This window comes from Syngnathoides biaculeatus, chromosome 22 (assembly GCF_019802595.1).
Source record: "Syngnathoides biaculeatus isolate LvHL_M chromosome 22, ASM1980259v1, whole genome shotgun sequence".
NCBI classification, from domain to species: domain Eukaryota; kingdom Metazoa; phylum Chordata; class Actinopteri; order Syngnathiformes; family Syngnathidae; genus Syngnathoides; species Syngnathoides biaculeatus.
This window is the reverse complement of record NC_084661.1, coordinates 17,243,723-17,263,825: the sequence shown is the minus strand read 5'-3', so window position 1 is coordinate 17,263,825 and position 20,103 is coordinate 17,243,723. Positions and strand designations below refer to the sequence as shown.

Below are 20,103 nucleotides of genomic sequence, written 5' to 3'. Positions count from 1 at the left end.
ATGGAGAGTTTTTATTATGACATATTGTTTTTATATGCATGTATTACTGGATCAAATTTACTGCATGCTACACAATTTGATATGCTCTTGATTGTGTTTAAAATACTGTATATTTCATATATTTTATCCATTTAAAATATGAAAAGAATTATTTCAGAGAAACTTTATTCGACTATTACCTTTTTAAATATATTACAAATAATATAGAATATAAAATCAATAAAAAACTAATATTGATTTGTGAAAAATATTTAATTAATTAGCTTTTTTTTTTAAATATGTAATGACAGATAAAAATCTAAAGTCTTGACGGATTTATTTTTATATAGTTTAAGGAAATATTTTTTTGTGCATTCTATTATTTAACAGCAGGACTCGACACAGGTTTGAGATTCGCCCAGTAGGGCTCCATCTAGCGGTATGAGTCAGAATCGTACACTTCAATTATAATTCATGTCATTCAAGTGATTATTTTTCTATTTGCTTTTTATTAACAGTTTGATTTTAAAGTTTATTTCAGTGCATTTTTAAACTTTTATGTGGTAATTGGCATATGAGAATGAGAACCAGTCGTGTGCCTTCTGTTGACTTAATTGTTCCTTTTTTGCATTAAATGGAAAAAAATATGTGCGCAGCAAAGCATAATTAGATGAGGGGGAAACGTCGCTTAAGATTCATAAACATTATTAGAAACGGTGGGGAAAAAAAAGTCTCCTAAGTAATAAATAATGTAGAAAACAGACGAGAGACTATGGCATACCCGCGTGATATATCATGAAAGACGTTTGCCGTACTTGCACTTTTCCAATGAAAAAAATGTATTTTCCTACTGTCACTCCAGGCAAATTTTTGACATTCATTGAGCGCAGACTGTAAATACGTGCGGACTGAGTAGCGAGCCGTGCGGAACATGACCAGTTTTATATGTAGAATATAATGTCAAAAGTCAATAGCCCCACGGTAGAGCCTTGTGGAACACCACTAATATCTATCCATGCGGAGGGGGGGGGGTCATTGTCTTACGACTGAGTTGTGTCCTTTGGCAGGTGAGTTTTTATGTAAATAAAAGATTAATGTTTCCTAAATGTATCCCTCCCCATGAACGATAATAGCAAAGTACCGCCCACAACCGTGAGCTCAGCCAATCTCGGCTCTCTTCATTGGTTTGGCACATGCGACCAATCAGGAAACGGGCGACTGTGACGTCATTGTGCAATCAAAGTTGCCGTGGAGCGCGTGAGGAGTGCGACGTAGTTTTGGAGTCAAGAGTGGAGCTGGAAAGTAGCATCGCGGTGCACGGGAGGCAACTAAGCCGGGCGGCGACCGCGCCAGCATCCCGGGACCGCCAAGTGGGCTTAAAAGACGCCGAACCGCGACGACTTCTCGCCATGTGCACGTCGTCGCTCGCCTGATTTCTTGGCCGCTTTTTCTTTCTCTCCGTCGACGTCGGAACAACCGAGCGGTGCCGAGTTCAAGTCGTCATGACGGAAATCAGCGACAAGGAGAACGAACCGCAGCGGCGGGACCTCCAGAGACCACCGGCCACTGGACCCAGCCAACCGGAGTCCAAGGTAAGACCCCCCCCCCCCAGTCCAAAATATTGCGTTTGCCTGCAGCTGTACCTAATCAAATGTCCGGTGACATTTGCCATGAACAATATTTGTGACATTATCATGCTAAAATAGGGAGATGTTCATTTAATGAAATGGTTATTTTATTGAATGTATGACAGTATTGTCATAAAATATCTTTCTGTTGATTGTTTCACTAATACAAAAAACTTCAAACACTTTTGCGTATACACGTAATTGCGTAATTGGACAGTAATAAATGTGTTATCAGTTTTAAAAAAAAAGTCTTCATCTCTACTTTGTTATTTGTTGCCGTGACAAACCAAAAGTTTTGATTCTCACAATCACGCTTGTAACATTCAACTTGTAAAATGTATTTCATTCAGCTGCTTTTGCATTCAAACAGTATTGAAAATTTCATTCACTTTTCTATCGGCGTGACAATGTCATTCAAATGTTTTTTGCATTTGTGTACGCCAATATTTTTAGGCCTTGTAAAAATAGTGTGACGGCGCTCGACTTTCCCTCCAATTGCTAGCCGTGTATTGTTAGAATACCTGGTGGGATAATATTATTTTCATATTATTTAGCTGTCCACAAATGAGCCCCAGGTTCCATTGACAACCCATTAAAATCTTTTATTCTTCTTTCTATTCTGTTGGTGAGGCTAATTAAGGCGTTACATAATTCCACTTAAGCTGCTTTAATTCTTCGTGTCTGACCTCACACATGCGCACGTACACATTGCATTGATCGCCTTTAAAGCGAGAAAACAAGCTGAACCGAAAACGGATTGAATGCACATTTATGCGCAATTACAGCGAGAAAAAAATAACACTAAAGATGTTAAAACAATTCAAATACATGAGGTCAATATTTACACATTTTTCATTAGTGTAAGACTATAATAATCAAATATAAACATGTAGACTTTTTCCAATGATCAAATAATACATAGTAACATCTTGTATACATACGATGCTTAAAATGTCTGCGGTACGCCGACAAACGAGGCAATTTGCGACTAGCGTGACCGACAACAAGTCGCCTTTCAAACAAAACCATCTCACAAATCACGCCGAGGCCGGCGGGTGACATTGTCGCTTTTGGTGGGCGTTGAATTTATGGGCCAATCCCAGAACCGATGTTTGCTGTGTCTGGCCCGGCCTCGTAATTCACAGCAAACGGGCCGCTAAAACCGACTCAGTCGCCGCAGAAAATGATGCCGAGAGACGGGTCAGCTTTTCTTAACCTTTGCAGGCTGCGTTTTGAAGGCGATACATTTTCACGCCCGAATTATTTTACTCAGTTTACGACAGAATTCCGGTCCTATGGCGGCGACTTGACCTCACTTTAGCCAAAGTCAGACCAGACTGTTGGGTTTGTTAGCGTATGTTGCTAATGTACGCTAACCCGGTATGAAAGTCTCAAGTATAGTATATATTTGTATGAAAAACATAAGGCCATAAAAATAAAATTGTAAATTTGTGTGCTGTTTGTAAACTCAAAACTTTATATATCACTATAAAAGTTTAGTTTTAGTGGACGCTGAAAAAAATAAAGTGGATTAAGTAGCGAGCTGAGTGGAACCCCACCGTTTTTTTAAATTTACTGTAACGGCAAGTAATTGTGACATTTGTGGAGTATTATGTCAAAGCATGTGGACCTATCATAGAGCCTTGTGGAACCGGTAGCCTGGGGCTCCTCGGTGACAGTGTACTTCTACACAGATGTCCATCAAAACCAAGACATCTATCATGCAATATTTTTGAAACCGCGCTCATCTCGCATCTCACTAGCGTGTACAACTACTGTATAGCGAATAAAGCGTTGGTTGAGTGCATTTTGTGAGAAAATGCTGTTGGTTGTATTAGTTAAAGAGTAGGGACGATTGAGGCAAACATTTCTTCAAAAAAGAAGTTTATTGTCAAGCTAAACATCAAACAAAGACAGTTACTTGTACACGTTGTGCATTTGATACAACTGCAGTACATAAGCGTGCTTGGATGACTTCAAGTCAGCTCGCTGGTGCTAATACAGAATGGGAAACGCCATAGGTGGGCTAACAAATAGCATTGGTGTTGATGTACTGTAAACATTTTTTTTTTTTTGCGATATTGCTTTAAATGTACCAAGAAACTAATTTGCTGATCATAGCTGATGTTAGAACACCTTCAATATATTGAAATCCCTTTAAAAATGTCCTCATTTTAGTGCACCTTTTTTGATGAAAAGCCACAGAGTTTTTATTTTTATTTTTTGCAGACTACAGACTACAACTACTATTACTACTACTACTACTGCGACTTCAGATGGCGACAGAATGGTTGAAAGTGACCTAGAAATAGCGCCCCTCCCAAAATACACCATCCACCTTGTTTTTAATCCCGGCACTCTTTTGCCTTGTTCTCGAGCCCGTTTGGGGAAAAAAAAAAAAAAAACCAACAACAAAAAAAAAATGAGCACAGAGACTCGTCTTTGCCTGAGGCTTCTAAAAATAGGCTGTTGTGAAGAATGCGGGGATAAATTAATGATTGAGTAGTGGGTGTGTGCAAGTAGAGGGGGGGGGGGAGTCATGTCGCCGCCACTACCATGGTGATTTTTTGCAACACTGCTCCCTCTCAATAGCACGTACATAACTATTTGTTGTATTTTTTCACATACATGCAAGTCATTTTTGCTCCTATTGTATTTATTGTTGATGTAGTGGTCACGTCCAACGCGGCTGCCGATTCCTACTGCCTTGAGTTTGCGTTCACTGCTTACGTGGCAAAATGTCCTCTTTCTCTCTCTCTTTCGGCCTCGGAGCGCACCTGGTTATAAGCCTCACCCAGTACATTTGGAAAGGAAATACCATTTGGTACATACGTACGCCGCAGCTGTGTAAAAGCTGCATGTGTCCACATCGAAACACGGGATATTTACAAAGAAAGGCGGTACACGGAAAGAGTTTAACGCTAGTGCCGCCGTGCTAATGCCAACGCTAACAGGGCCGGTTAAAATAAAACACAACATACCGGTAAAAATCACTTAGACACGGCAGTTAACACGCTAGCGGAGCGCTAACAGGGCCGGACCGGTCAAAGTCACTTCCTCGGCACATATATTCCGCCGGTCTCACTCTTACTTTTTCTGCCCGAGTGCCCCCTTGTAGCTGTTAGAAAAAGAAAAAAAAAAGCCCAAATTAGCCACATCACCGCATAAACCGCAGGGTTGAAAGAGTGTGGAAAAAGTCGCGGCTCATAGGCCGGAAATTACGGTGTTTATTCACGTGTAGTTAATTTTACTCATTTTATTCCTTATTGTTTGTGGACCGCTTTTATTCGCGAGGGATGGGAATATTGCAAATCTGTGGAGAATTGACACGTTAATAGTTTGTGTCGCTGCCTTTTTCGCATTTGCTCGTATTAATACTTTACGGCTTTTTTCATAGTCGCCACTCCACTCTTGAATATTTCGCCCTCAAACTGGCAAATGCAACGGTGCCGACTCTTCCTTTTGCCGTTTCACACGTTCATGAGCATCTCCTGAGTTATTGCTGTACGGTACTGCCGTATCGCCGAACGTTGCCACGGTGCGCTTTGCTTATTTCATCCTGTTCTTTGCTTCAGTCACTCGCATTTGAAAAATTTACGGGTGTGGTCAGTCATGCCCGCAGGTATAAAGTTGCGGCTGTGTGTTCTGTTTGTAATTATGAGTGTACCCCTTTAAGAGCGGAGGGGGGGGGGGCGGTGTCAGGTAAACTAGGAAGTAGAAATAGGCTGAGCGGCAGCTTCTTAGAGAGCTTCTTAAAGACGTCACGCCGTGGTTCACTGCGCTGGATCGGTTTTCACGTGCGCGACGAGTGCGCAATTGCGCAGTGGCGCAGCTTCGAAGGAACATCGGTCAAGACGACACAAAATAAGCGACGTCTTTCTAATAGTTAGTAATTTCTACTCGTAACAAATTTTATGCGCGCGATTTTTTTGTGCTTGACCGTGCAGATTTTTAGGTGCGATGGCGCCCGTCAAATCACGATGACTTTTGCGTGCACGTTTTTTTTTTCATAAGTGGGACTTAATAGAAGCTCCCATGTGACAGCGGCGTCTTCGTAATCCGGCCCGGCTAGTACAGTATCATGCCGGATCAGCGCCGATGGGGTCACAAGGTGAAAAGTGATTTTCGGGTGTTAAATGGAAGGCGAGCTCATTAGGCGCCGGGCCGCCGTGAGGCAGCCAAACGACCTGTGCGAAACCCCGCAGAGCGGCGAAGCCTCCAAGCGTAAACTCTGTCGTGGCGGCGCTTCAAAAATAGTCTCGCTTGGTTCGACCCGTTAAATCCTCCCAGGCTATTTTGCGAAAAAAATTAATGGGCTCTTTCATGCATAATTCATGACACATTTCGTCTGTCAGACGAGATGTTATTAGCGCTTGTGACGAAATAAAAGATGTGTGAAAAGTGCGGCGTTGGCATGTATGACTGCGCAATGATTAGAATTGAAAATTGATCACCAATCGCGTGTTTTCACGGTCACATCACTAAACTTCAGAGGTGATCGGCAGTAAAATAGCAGCGGCGCCTCAAGCGTGTCGAAATATTGGACCGGTAACATGCTCACTTGCAAAATATGCAAGTCTCCCCTCAAATAGAAAGATGACGCAAGTGTTATGAAAGGCCGTTCTGAAAGTCATCTGCGCTAACGCTAGCTGGCTAACGGCTGAGATCGTCACGTCAGCCACGAGTGAATTCACCAAGCTGTAATTTTAGCCCAGAATATGAAAATGATACCCATTGAAGTCCTCATTCAAAATGTTTTCTGCACTCCGTAGTCAAGTCAATAAATACATTTGGCTTTTCCTGTCCGACAGTTATGCCGATTTTCAATCAGGTTATTGCTAATGGTAGCGGGGTACCAGCTATTTCTGGGGTTTTGTTTTTTATTGGGTTTTTTTTTGAAAGAAGAGAGTCCAGACTGTACGTGGAAATGCCGCCAACAGTGACAAGTGGCCTCCTGCTGGCTTAAATAAGATGAACAAGCGGCGGCGGCGGCCCAAATGCTGCAGGAAGCGTTCTTGTCACTGCTTTCGTGCTCTTTTGCGCTCTGGCCTCTGAGGAGTTTCTCTTCAAATTCGAGCGCTGCACTTTGCGCGAACTCGCTTGACGTGACGTGCAGTCGCTGCTTTCGTCTTAAAAAATAGATATGGTAATAAAATCACCCGGTCATGGCGGCGTGAGCAAAGCACTCTCCCCACTGAGGGTCGGACGGATAAGTGCTGTTTGGAACACATGAACTGTACTTCTTCCTACCGACAGTTGTTACGCGCGACAAGCGACAGTTTAGCCCGATGTAAGCGGTTCTTCTTCTTGTTCTTCTTCAAAAAAGAGGCTTCATCCTGTTTATCGCTTATAGTCACGGGCATACGTTCTTTATCCTCTGCGAAGAAGGCCCAATATTACTGCGTCTTACTGAGGAGTTGAGACCAGCTCCCTTGTCAGTATTGCACCACCCCCAAGTGGCCAAAGCACACACCCTGGAAGGAGCGGCACGATTTCCATTGAATTGAAGAAAAAAATGTGGCAAAAACCGATTGCAATGCAACGCTGCTTACCTTTTTGCCATTGACACGATAGTCGTGCTTTATCTGCTGCATGTAAAAAGGCTTCTCTCGCTCTGGAGACCGTAGATTAGGTTGTTTCATTTCAATTTTGAATGGTAGGCAGGGAACCGAAAAAAAAAAAAAAAAAGCATCCGTCCATTTTTCTACGCCGCTTTTCCTCACAAGGGTCGAGGAAGTGCCGAAGCCCTACGCGGCTATCTTCGGGCAAGAGGCGGGGTACACCCTGAACCGGTTGACAGCCAATCGCTGAGATGAAAAAAAAAGCAGTTTCCCATAATATTAATAGGCCATTGTTTGGGGTTTTTACATGAACTACTCAAGAACTCGGAAGACATCGAACCGTAATACGGCGGCATCCGTTATTAAATGCCCACCAGAAACATCACTGAAGAAAGCGATGTCAAAAATGGCGGGTCTCCATCACTCTCGCTAATTGGCGCGTGTGTGCCGAGATCAAGAAGAGCCGCTATCGAGTCGCTTTCGATTCGAATGACTTTTGCGGCGAGATTTTCAGCGTTGCGACAAGCACCTGAAAACACCCAAAGTTGTCTTTTTTTTTTGTGTGTGTGTATTTGTAGAGATTGGGAAAGATGCGCAGCAGGTTAGGCTGATTAAGGATAGAGATGGAAATGTGTTGACTGGTTCGTTTCAATGCCAACATTTTAGACTTGAAAGAGGAGAGGTTCCTCCAAATCCTTTGTAACATTGAGTCCAAAAAACACCTTGGGAAATACATAGAGCCACATAATAAACATTTGCCTAATCTTTTTTTAATTATGGCTGCGATGAGATGAAAAGAGGCAGCGTCGCGCCCGGTGCCAAGGCGCAGGCGGCGGGTCCGCTCAATGAAACCAATCCAATGTGAATTTTTAAAAGGCCTATTGATTGGCGTCCATTCGCGAGGGATGGCAAATTTGTGAAGTCAGGAAGTTGGGAGGGGGAGGAGGAGTGACGGAGATGGACGACAAGAAAGAAGCCTGACTGAGCAGGGACGCTCAAAGGCTTTGGGTTGTTCTTTCTCGCAAAATCACTCGTGCGTGATTCAATGTCGTCCGTTGGCGCTCATTTCACGTGATTTGGATCAGAATGACTTGGTGAAGCAGCATGTGGCTGATTCGCCAGGATTTTCTTCATCCTGGCGAATCAGTACGTGATGGAACGTTGCCACAGCAAAGTCGACTCTTCTACAAGGTAACCTTGCGGTTTTCGTGACTCTGCAACCCGTACAGGCGGCAAATATGTCGGGCCCAAATTGCAGTACTTTTACTTTTGAATGGCTCCTTTCAAAATTAGCTTTCTAGTGCGTGTTAACAATTGGGTTGCCTGATCGACGATGGAACGGGTACTTCCTGTTTTGTCGTTGGAACCGCTATCGAACACGTACTTCTTCTTTTGATGTCTTCTGCAGCCCGTTGTTGCAGTCCTACTTGTTTTTTTCCCTTCCAGCTGCAGCGTCTGAAGCGTTCGCTGTCCTTCAAGTCCGTGATGCGCAGCAAGAGCGTGGACAACTTCTTCCAGCGCGGCAACGTCGACCCGCGGCCCCCCTGCATGCTCATCATCCCGCCTACGCCCGCCTTGTCCGAGTCGCCCCTGGCCTACGAGCGCTCGCTCTCGCCGGCCGTCAGCCCCGAGCCGTCGCCCTCGGCGTTGTCGTCGCGCTCGCCCCCCGTCAGTCCCTCGCTGTCCCTGAGCGCCACGGTTCAGCCGTCCCCGGCGGCGCTCAAGACTCACAGTTTCCACGAGCACGTCTTCCGCAGGCCGACCAACTGCGAGCGTTGCAAACACTCGATCCAAGGTAACAGCGGCTAGCTTACGTCATTTCTTGCAAACTGCTCAGGTGTGAAGTACGGAATTCCGCACCTTTTGGAGTGTAACTTTAGCAAAACATCTACGGCCTGTATTGAGTTTCCCTGCAATCCATTTCGGCAGCGGACGAGTCTGACAAAAGTGTGTCTGGAAAGCAGCGCTGATGAATATTACTCCAATGCCATCATCGGCAATCTTTCGGGCCCAACGCGACTGCGGTTAGTCCAACTCTGTGATTCCCATGAATGTAATTGAGAAAACGATTGGGATGTCCACACAGGCAACTCCAAGCAAGGCCTGCGCTGCAAAGCCTGCAAAATGGCCGCCCACCTGTGGTGCTCGTCGGAGTTGTCACAGCAGCCCTGCACTGGCAAGGTATGGAACCGGCGGCGCGAGCTAACATCCACGAGTGTCGGGCCTGAATTCCAGTACCAATCTCACCTACAGTACTTGCGTTACCATTGCATGTCGTTGGAAGCGCTTGGGAACTCGTACCGCATGTCCTGCTTGCTAGTCAGGCCTGAACTGAAAGCAAATTTTGGTTTGAAGCATTCAGATTACAGGTGGAACCCGGAGGAAAAGTCTAAGTCCGATTTGGACTTCCTCGGCTGCTCATTTAACCAGAAAACTAGTCGGAGCTGACTTGTCGCATTTGTCAATGATTCCACGGCAAACGTTCGAGAATTAGCATCACATGTTGTTGTAATTGCTGTGCGTCATGTTGTGAGTTCCTCTGCGAAGTCGGTGAACTTGTCAAGCCTGAATTGCTTCTAAGATTAGCCTTACGCGCTGTCGGAACCGCTACAGAACGTTTCCTTCCCGTTTTGAGTTGTTCTGCCTACCCATTTAGGCTGCAAGTAAGCGCAAGGACTTGCCTTCTTTATTTGGTGTAGTGGCAGTAATCCGCCTCACAGTGGATGCACATTTCCACCCGATCATCGCGGGAACGTGCACAGTGACTCACAGAACTGCTGCTACAGCGGCATCCGGATGCTCTAATGGTTTCCCGAGCAGTCTTGCGAATGGCCTTAGCCTTCCCCATTCTCTATAAAGAGGATCAAGTCCCCTTACAGAGCAAATTTAAGATGCGGTCCCAAGCCCATGAAGACACTGGCCAATGTATGAAAGGTTACTCAAGGTAAAGCATTCCCTATAAAATGGCCCAAGTTCAAGTTGTATGACACCAGTGCAGCTTTTCTCAGTTCTCCTCCTCCTTTTCCCTCTTTGCCTTCCCTTTCCTAAATCAATATCTGCCCCCCGACCAGCTGGCCCGGCTTAATTCGGTGTGAAATTCTGCGCGTTTGAGGGCACGGAAGGAAGCAAGCCGTCATCGCTGTCCTTTTGGATGGCTGCGCACTCTTCAAAGCGGGGATTAGACGTTTGGGAAGGCGGCCGCGCATCCGCACAGCGAGCGAGCGCGCTTGGAAATGTGCTGACGTAGCCGTGAGGATGAGCGTCCTCTCTCTCAAATGTACACATCAAATATTCATCACATTCAGGGAGATTTTGACCCGTTATTTCACACACACACACACACACACTTTGTTTGATACAAGAGCAATGGTGGGACACGTTTATCGTTTCAGGAGCGAGGCGCCCTTGTAGGGGGCAATAAAAGAGATATGAAATGTTGCTGTAAACTTTGTGAATTGGATCGTAATCATACTGGCCTTTCAACTGTTTATGTACTACATTTCGTGCTGAAGTAGCTTTTAAAGGCTGATTAGTTTAACAGGGTCAAAAGGATTTACAGTGTTGCCGGTCTCATTTCAAATCATCATTCCCCAGTGAAATTAATGGAAATGCGATTAAATCTGTACCAGCCAGCCCCCATAAAAGTTTTTTTTTAATTGGGTAAAAAAAAAAAGAAATAAAAAGCTGTCTATAATATTGTACTTCCTAAAAACAGCAAATCAACGGACATTGTGCTGCTCCATCTCGTGTGTGTGCACCGGCCACCAGGGGGCATTATAATAGACATACTGTACAGATATTCTGTACATGGAGCCCCTCTCAACTCTTCTGTAAGTTGCTGAATATTAGTCATTTTTCATGAATGATAAAGATTATAGAGTGTTCCTTTGAGTACTGGTTAGCCTGTCTATGGCATTTGGCTCATTAAGATGAGCAGACTTTCCTCCGGCAAAGCGATGTGCTTGTTTTAAATAGAGAAGACGTAATTGTCCTTTGTGAGAGTGGACATCTCGGTGGGTTTAAAATAGACCAGCAAATAAATGCGTACAGCCCCCGGGTGTGTGCTCAGGTTCAATGGCAGTGTGCCGCCATTTTTTTTTTTTTTTTTTTTTTTTTAATATAAGCCTGCAATAAAGCAGCTCCGTATTACTGCTGTGGCGGCATCACCGTTAATTCAACGTTAAGAAGTACAGCTTGATTAAAGAGGCCTCGCCTCAGAGGATGACCTCCAGGCACTGACGCAGGAAAGTCATGACCAGACATGTCCATAAATTCTTATTCGTATTTTTTTCATCAAATGGGTCCTGGCGGATTTGCAATACTGTACTTGTGACTAGTTTTACAACAAACTTTGCCTTTCTCACTTAAGCGTGCTCAGCTCGTGGATGGATGGACGTTGTCGGCACCACGACGGAACCTTGCAGTTTTTCGCCTGCCTGCAACTCATTGACTAAATGTAGTACTCGCGAGCGCTTATACAGCAAAAATTGTTCTCTAGCCTCAGCATCTCATGTTGTTGGAGACGCTACAGAATGTGTACATCCCGTTCCGCAAACCGGGTGAGTCCCCCACCACCCCTAAACACCCCGCAAAGGTTGACGTTTTCCCGTGCGTGATTATTACTCGAGGACAAAACAGCTTTCGCCAAGGTGAGCAAACGTGCCTTTGTCACGTCTTTGCGTCGTCCCGACGAGCGTTCTAAACTTAGTCCTCCAGCGCTAAATAAAGCTCCCACTGATCCTCGTAGCGCTTGATCATCTGCAGTCTGGCGGCGGATGGCGTGGTCATTTCAGTCGTGCTTGATCACACGTGAAACGATAATAAGAGTGACCCATTAGCTGATTTCATGTAGCGACGGGAGGCCCCTGCGGAGACGCTCTGGACCCGTCTGGCCAACCGATGACACTTTTGGCATCTTATTGTTGTCGTCCTCAGGACGCTTTTTCGTGCATTCTATTTTTATTTTTTCACGTCCGTTCGATCGCGCTCACCTTCGGGGGTGACCTCGCCGGCCCCAAGAGGCGACAGCGGGACTACAGTATAGACGGCTCGGTGACTTCGAGTGTTTCTCTTTGCAGCCAGTTTGTCGTACGCCGTTGAAAATGTCCGAAATGACATCAATTCTGTATCGATAGTCATTTGTCTAAATGAGTAGTGACTGAACTATCGCACCTGAATGGCAGTACGTGTGAATGGTTCGACATCAAACTTCAATTCTTAGCATTAGCATTACATGTTGTTGGAGCCAATCGGGAAGGTTTCCGATAGGTTTAGACACCACCGCTGGACTAAATATGCAAATGAAGGGACAGAAGTGGTCTTAAATTTGGCTCGTGAGGAGAAACGGGTTTGTCTGACCAGCTGCAGCTCCAAACCACGTTCTGAATCAGCCTGACCGGTGTCCCTCATTTCATGATTTTCCCATGTCAAAAGGTCACATATTCCAATGGAGGAACAGATGGCAATACCAATACAAAGACAAATACTAAAGTCAACAATTCTTCACAGCTGCAGCTTTGTCCAAATAAGCCTGCCAGAGATCAGCGGGGCATGAAGTCAGCAATGGGGTCCATCACTCCTCAAGGTGTCGCTGGGTCACACAGCCGCTCGCAAAGGGAATGATTCGGGCAACAAGGATGAAATCAACAAATACGGTTTCATTTTTTTTGATTCCCTTTGCCAACAGTCGGCTTGGAATTGTCAACCTTGGGAAGGGTCTCGCAGGAATATTGACGTTCTAATGTTAGCGCTACTGTAATCCCTCCCAAGGTGAAATTCTCTGCCCAAACGGGAGGAATGGTCTCTGCGTCGTACAGTGGCTAATGATTTAACCCGGATATTCCCCAAGTGAAAGTTTGATCTAGAAAAAATTTTGTCTATTGCGGGGGTCTTCTGGAACGTAAAGGCCTCGTGATAAATGAGGGAGTACTTTACCCGTTTCTGTTTCTGGAGCCGCTACGGAAGCTTGACGTCTGTTTTGGAATTCCATTCAGGCAGCAGACGTGGCTGCATGCGTTCTAACGTTTCTTCTTCCCCCCGCTAATCTTGGCACACATGCACCACTGTTGCTTTTGCCCCCCACTTCTTTTCACGTCACTTCAGCCTGCGCTTTGCCTTACCTGTCACTTCTCATCTTCCCCCGCACGCCGTCTCCCTTCAGACGGGAGCTTTTAAGCGCAACTTCAGCTCGCCTCTACTGACCACAGAGCCGCTGGGCGTCGTCAGGGAGACGCCCGAGGTGCACGGTGAGTGAATTCCTGCGCGTCTGTTTGGGGGAGTGATCGCTGTTGCCGTCTGTCGGCGATCAGTGTCGACTCCGCGGCGCCGTTTGTTGTCTGACAGAAGTCGGCCACGCCGCGGTGGACCCCGTCTACGAAGCGCTGCGTTACGGGACGTCGCTGGCGCAAATGAGTCGTTGCAGCTTCGGCAGCATCTCCGAGTCGCCCTGCCACCAGGTAGCCGTCCCGTCGTCGCCGCCGTCACGCTGCGGAAAGAGAACGCTCAGCCAAACTTTCTTCTAAAGGCTGAAAAACTCCCTGACAAGCTGGAGAATCAGCCAATCGCTGAAGAGGAACCCATTCCAGGAAGTAGGCCACCCTTTTTTCCATGCGAAGGTCCGACTGTACATTAACAGACATCCTCTTCCTCAATTCCTGTGTCCAGTGCTCACCCCTCCTGAAAGCGAGAAGGCAGATTCCGAAGAGCGAGTTAGCCTTAAGGTGTGTACTCTTCTTCTTCTTCACCCTCAATTGTCCTCCTCATCTTTGTCCTCTTCCATATTTTCTTCTCCTGACATTTTTTTGTCCTCTTAATTCCTCCCCCCTCCTCTTCCTCCTAATTGTCTTTATCCCCTCCATCTTTTTCCTCCTCCTGCATCCTCTTCGATTGTCCTCAGACTCCCAGACGTGTGGCGGTCCACTCCATGCACACCTACGTGGCACTCTACAAGTTCCTGCCTCAGGAGAACAACGATTTGGAACTACAGTCAGTCATATTTTTATTAGTAGCGGTAGCAATATGAACTATGGTCCATTTTACACATCGGGGGGGATAGCGAGAAAGCCAAAGAGTTGTGTCGACAGTGTCAGAAAAGTGGAACCACCAAGCAGTTGCTGAAGGGACGAGCATGATGCGATGGCCGCCAGTAATCTCCGTGCTCCTCGAACACCTCACCGCAAGTCTTGTGACGTTTCTTAGAGGGACGTCTTCTGGAATTGTGGGGGAGTGACACCGAGTCTCGGATGAGTGGCTCTTGTCCCCCACCTCAGGTCCTTTGAGACGGTAATTCCCAAGAACTTGAAGGTGTCGACAGTTGGCACGAGGCAGTTGGACAGCCTCGGGGTTAGCTGTGGTGAAGGAAGCCTCCTGAAGTCCACAATCATCTCTACAGTCTTGTCAGATTGTGGTGACCACAGCAAAGGTCCGGTCTCGTCACTTGCTGTCGATACGTAGACTCGTGGCCGTCTTTGACCAGGCCCGTGACCGCGGTGTCGTCTGCGAACTTCAGGAGTTTGACAGTCGGATGCCACGAGGTGCAGTCGTTAGTGTAGAAGAGCAGAGGGGAGAGGACACAAGCTTGGGGTGCCCCGGTGCTGATAGTACTCGAGGATGTGGTGATGTCCCCCGGCCTAACCTCGTGTGTAGTGGTCGCATCTCTGCTGTTAAAAAGCCGCAGTAGCAGTTTGGCCGATTGCTAACGGAAGCTAGCACTTAGCAGCCAGTAAGTGTCACTTTGCATGACGGTGCTTAGAAATAGATTGAAAATTAAAATGAAAAATCACTTATCTTGAATGAATGAATCCAGTAAGCTGCTTGCTTTTCTTCTTTTGCCTTTTCAGGCCCGGCGATCGAGTCAAAGTCACCGATGACGCCAACGAGGACTGGTGGAAGGTGAGTCGTCTTCTTCGTTCTCGCGGCTCGCGTGTGCGCAAATGCCATCCTGGCACTTGTGCAATCAGTCAAGCCTCCTCCAGTCCGGCAAGGCGGCCGGCGAGACTTAAGAGCCTCGTGGTTGCCTTTGAAGGTCACTGGATGTGGGCGTTAGCTTGGCTAGCAAGCGCGCGGGAGGAAGTGGGGGCGAGGTGAGTGGATGCCGTCCGCGCTCCGCAAGACGTGTCAAGCGAGCAATTTTGCGTATTTGTTGATTAGATTTTGACGTGTTGCCAAATGTGAATTGAAATGTATTTCAAGAAATCGCAAGTGAATAAGAAGTGACGTGAAACAGCGTTTATCCACTCAAACATTGTGGCTGCGGATGCTTTGACGTGACCCTAACGCTGCCTTTAATTTGAAATTCAACCGCTCGTCTATTCTCCCTTGAACCCTGACCCCAACCCCTAATAGGTAATGCCGCACCTAAATCCTAAAACTACCCGCTTACACCACTTTGTCATCCTAATCCTCCAAAATCCCGCAGCCTCTTAACTCTACAACTAACCCCGGTTTAACCCTCACGCCCAATCCCTCGCACTGCGCATAATCCTAACCCGACGTCTCATCCCATCCTCTAAATCCAAACCCGAACCCAGCGTCTAATCCCGACCCTAATCTACACACCGACAGTAACCTGATAATCAGAAATGAGCCACATGCTGCTTCACCAACCCGCCGTCACGTGTTTTTTTGTGTCTCATCAGGGGAAAAGCCGCAACAAGGTGGGCTATTTCCCGGCCAACTTCGTGCAGCGGGTGCGCCCGGGAGAGCGGGTGTGGAAGGTCACGGCGGGTTTCCACGGCAACCGAGACAAAGGCCAGATGACGGTGAAGGAGGCCCAGGTGAGCGCCGAGCGAATGCAAATGGGACGCGCGCGAGGGGTGAAAACGTCGTTTCGGGGGTGGGGTGGGTGAACGTTTCCTTTCCTGTTTTCTGTCCTTTCCCTTTTCCCAATCTGTCAATTTTACCTGGCCCGTAACCCTCTTCCAACAATCCTTCCCTAATCCCGGATCACCCGCAACGTTCCTCACTTAACTCGTCTCAATGTTCCCTCTCCTCTCTGACGCCTCTCCTAATTCTTTCGGTGATCTGTCTTTTTTTTTCCGAATTGTTGTTCCCCCCCCCCCCCCCCCCCCCAAATCCCACCCTTACCTTTACCCCTCGTTGCCGCTCCTCCTCCAATCCGGGATTATCCTCGCCGGGCGTTCAGATCTGCGTGGGCAAGAACGAGGAGACGGACGGCTTCCTCCGGCTGAGCAGTGGCAAGAAGCGAGGCTTGGTGCCGGCGGAACTTTTACTTGAAATTTGACGTCGGCTGCTTGTGACGTTCATACGTGTTATCGGTCATAAAATCAAAAACACTCTCGCCCGCGCAACGAACAGCTGACAACAGCTTTGCTTGTTTTGTTTTCCGTCGAGCTCCGTTTCTTGTAGCGCAAAAGTGGGCAAACGGGAAGTCTGGCTACCTCACCGCTGAATGGGACTTCGCAAGCCTACGGGGAGACTTCGCGTCGCGCACGTTCTGTCCTTTTATTCTTTATTTGCACATAATAATAATTATCATGACCAACTAGAAAACATATTTGTCCAATTTCGGATGCAGTGGAACCCTTAAGCTTCTGCAATCACGTTCATGCTAATCGCTAGCCGTCGTGCATTTTGAACGAGTTGTGATTAAATGTCGCGGGAATTTTCACAGTTTTTTTTCCCTCTTTGGCTGTCACAAAACGCAAAGAGAAAGCCAAAGAAATAGCGAAAAGCACTTGCGGTGCTCATCCCTATCGAATTTAGGGGCCGGGCGCATTTTTTGGAATTTTGTGAGGGGGCGACGGCGGCAACACATTTGACGGGATGGAAAGAACAGGCCGGCCGTGCTTTTCTCGGCCCTGCTTCGGATGCTCGGCGAGCTGAAGTCTTTCGGCTTTTAGCGGTCGTTTGGTCTCCAAATTTTGCCTTAAATTTGCGGCGTTCCACTTGGGCGGAGGTTCTCCCCGCCGCCGATGTACGCTAACCCGGCGTCTCGTCACACTAAATTCGACATTTTCCAATCTGCCTTACGTACGGCCGAATGGCGCGCCGACCGCTCGGGCGTGAAAAGCAATAAGTGTACATAAAACGCAGTTAGCCTTCTCGTGTCACTCGGATCGTAGAGCCATGCAGGAAGCGACTAATAAGGGCATTGATATCTCACTTTCGGGCAGCGGAGCCTCACCACGGTGCATCCACAAAGTGGTTTCGTCCACTCGGCCGATTTGGCCCGTTTGCACGTTCTCCCCGTGCCTGCGTGGGTTTTCTCCGGGTGGGCTCTTTGGTTTCCTCCCACATCCCCAAAACATGCAACATTAATTGGATCCTCTAAATTGCATTTGTGCTGGCGACCAGTCCGGGGTGTACCCTTCCTCCGGCCCGTTGACAGCTGGGCTCCCCGCGACCCTCGTGAGGATAAGCGGCTAAGAAAATGGATGGATGGACGACAGCGACAAAATCATTTTGAGTACAGGAACCACAACAACAACATTTGTGCTAAATTACTTCCCACCATTGTTTTATTTTGTTGTCGTATTGAATTGAATACAATGACCCCCCCCCCCCCCCACACACACACACACACACACACACCCCAATTCCCATTTATATGGAACCGGCGCAACCTTTTGTGAGGATAAGTGGAAAAAAAAAATGATTAATGGATGGATAAAAGCGCCCCCACCCCACATTTTCTCATGTCACAACCTAATTCCAAAATGGATTCAATTCACCCTCCCTTGTAGAAAAATCTTCTCCCGAGTTTGGAATATTCATCTTTGGCCAATTCTGCCAATTTTGCTCATTTGCAAAGTATTTACAACCACTCACCTTTTTCCACATGTTCTTCATATGTTAGAGCCTTATCCCAAAATTGCGTCAATAATTTATTTTCCCCCCGAAAATTCCCATAATGGGCGATGTGTTGTGAATACTTTCCGGATCTCCATATTTCCTTCTTTTTCCGGGATTTCTCCTATTGCGGCGTTGAGGAACATGAATTTTGAGCTGCAAATACTTTGTGGGTGCACTGTATTTATTCCCATTGAATGCGTTGACCTTAACCGACTATGCACACCCGCATTTAAGTCGCCTGCTCTGTTTTTGTCCACACACACACACTCTTGGGCTCAGGATCCCTTTTTCGGTATCGATAATAATAAAATGCCATGAACCCTCCTTGTGTGCCTTTTTTGGGGGGGTCTGGTATGATAAGCAGATTATCATTTTATTGTCATCGTGACCTGCACTAATTGGCCCGCGGGAGAGCTTTAGTTTTTGCATCTTTCTATCCTTGTTAGTCCATTTGTTTGTTTGCAGACCTTGGAAGGATCCAGCGTCCCCCACCCCCCACCCCACCCCAGCTCCTCCTCCTCCCCCGAGAAATCTCGCCGGCTCCTAATGAGCGTAAGTAATACCATTAACTCCTGATAAAAGTCACCAGCAGCGGAAAAGCCGCTGGCGGCCCGTCGTCGACGCTGGCGGAGAGCGAGAGCGTGAGCGTGCGGCGCCGCCATTTCTCAAATGGCGACCCAATTCTGTTTGCGGAGAGGATGAAAGATGCGCGCGAGCGGCAGGCCGCCAACTTCCGTCCGGGCGCGGCGTCGCTTTTCCTCCATTTTCTGTCGCTGGTGAGGATGCGCAGTGGCTACGACCCACAAACGGGTACTGTAGTATGTATGCCTTTGTCAGAATAATAATGATACAATACTATGTATTGAACAATTTTTGCAGTTTAAAAAATTTGTTTGATTTTTAAGATGCATTTTAAAAATATTATATTTAATATAAATTTGACTGTCATTACCATCCGTTTGTAATCATTTGAGAAATAATAATAATGTACAATGTAAAAAAAAGATAAATGTAAATATAATCTACATTTTAAATTGCACAAAATTAATGAAAAACACTGGCAGTGTTAATGAGATTAATCTGAAACCAGTCATTAATATTCATCAATTAAATTTTAAAATGTGATCATTTAAGACAAATAAAATTAGTAGATTATTCACTTTTTTAGGTCAAAACTAATCTGATTTAAAAAAGAATAAAAAAAACATTGAAACATTAAAAATACAAAATTGAAATAAATATGAATGTTAACACAATTACGCTATTTGAAATCATAAAACAAATTTAATTTAGAATTAATTAAAACATTTGAATGATAAATACTGATAAACACTGGAGCATAAATTACAAAAATTATACATAAAATATTCAAATGAAAATACACATGCATTCTGTTCAACCATTTAAAAAAATTGTAAATTAAAAATTTTGAAATAAAATTTGTACATTTTGGTATAATTGCAACATTCTAATCATGTACTCAATCATTTGAACGTACCATAAATGTTTGAATTATTTAAAAAGAATGTATAACCAAAAATGAAATTATTTTCTGAATAATTATTACAGTACCCAAAAAAAATACAAATCAAATAAAATGTGCTCCACCCCCCCCCCTTTTTTATTTTTTTTGTTTTTGTTTTGTTGTTGAAGTGTGCTAGAAATGTCAAGCCGTCATCTCGTTTGGTGCGTTTGCATTTGAACCGTTCCGAATTCCTTTGCATTGACAGCTTGGGGGTGGGGGGGGGGGGCAAGAATCCGTCCATGTTGCAAAGTGTGGAGGGAAATTGTGAGCTAAAAATAGCTCGAATACACACGCGGGCGAGAAGGGCGGAAAGATTCCGGAAAAAAAAAAAATGAAACGGACCAAAGTGCGGATGTGCTGCCCATAATAATCCCTGCCGTTCCCCACGTTAGATGATTATTGACAATCGCGTTGGTCTATTTTATTCTCAAAATTCACGATACACACGAGCTAAAGATAATGCTCGTGTAAAGTTGGGGGCGGGGCATCATCACAGATGGTCTTTCGAATATTAGAAAATAAAAAAAAAACACTCGCATGGAGCTGCTGTAGGCCACAACTCACGCCCGAACTCTCTCACACAGGGCGTCTTCCTGAT

General features: G+C 46.0%; 1 protein-coding gene across 1 annotated transcript; it reads left to right on the top strand.

Moving 5' to 3' along the window:
• Nucleotides 1-574: 574 nt before the first annotated feature.
• LOC133495567 (SH3 and cysteine-rich domain-containing protein 2-like) lies at nucleotides 575-18,292 on the top strand. Its single transcript, XM_061810391.1, has 11 exons — nucleotides 575-1,571; nucleotides 8,615-8,963; nucleotides 9,255-9,349; nucleotides 13,329-13,413; nucleotides 13,511-13,623; nucleotides 13,692-13,755; nucleotides 13,832-13,887; nucleotides 14,064-14,152; nucleotides 15,007-15,058; nucleotides 15,805-15,942; nucleotides 16,311-18,292. Exons 1-11 carry the CDS (start codon nucleotides 1,482-1,484, stop codon nucleotides 16,407-16,409), a joined length of 1,230 nt encoding a protein of 409 aa, XP_061666375.1. The 5' UTR covers nucleotides 575-1,481; the 3' UTR covers nucleotides 16,410-18,292.
• The last annotated feature ends 1,811 nt before the right edge of the window (nucleotides 18,293-20,103 follow it).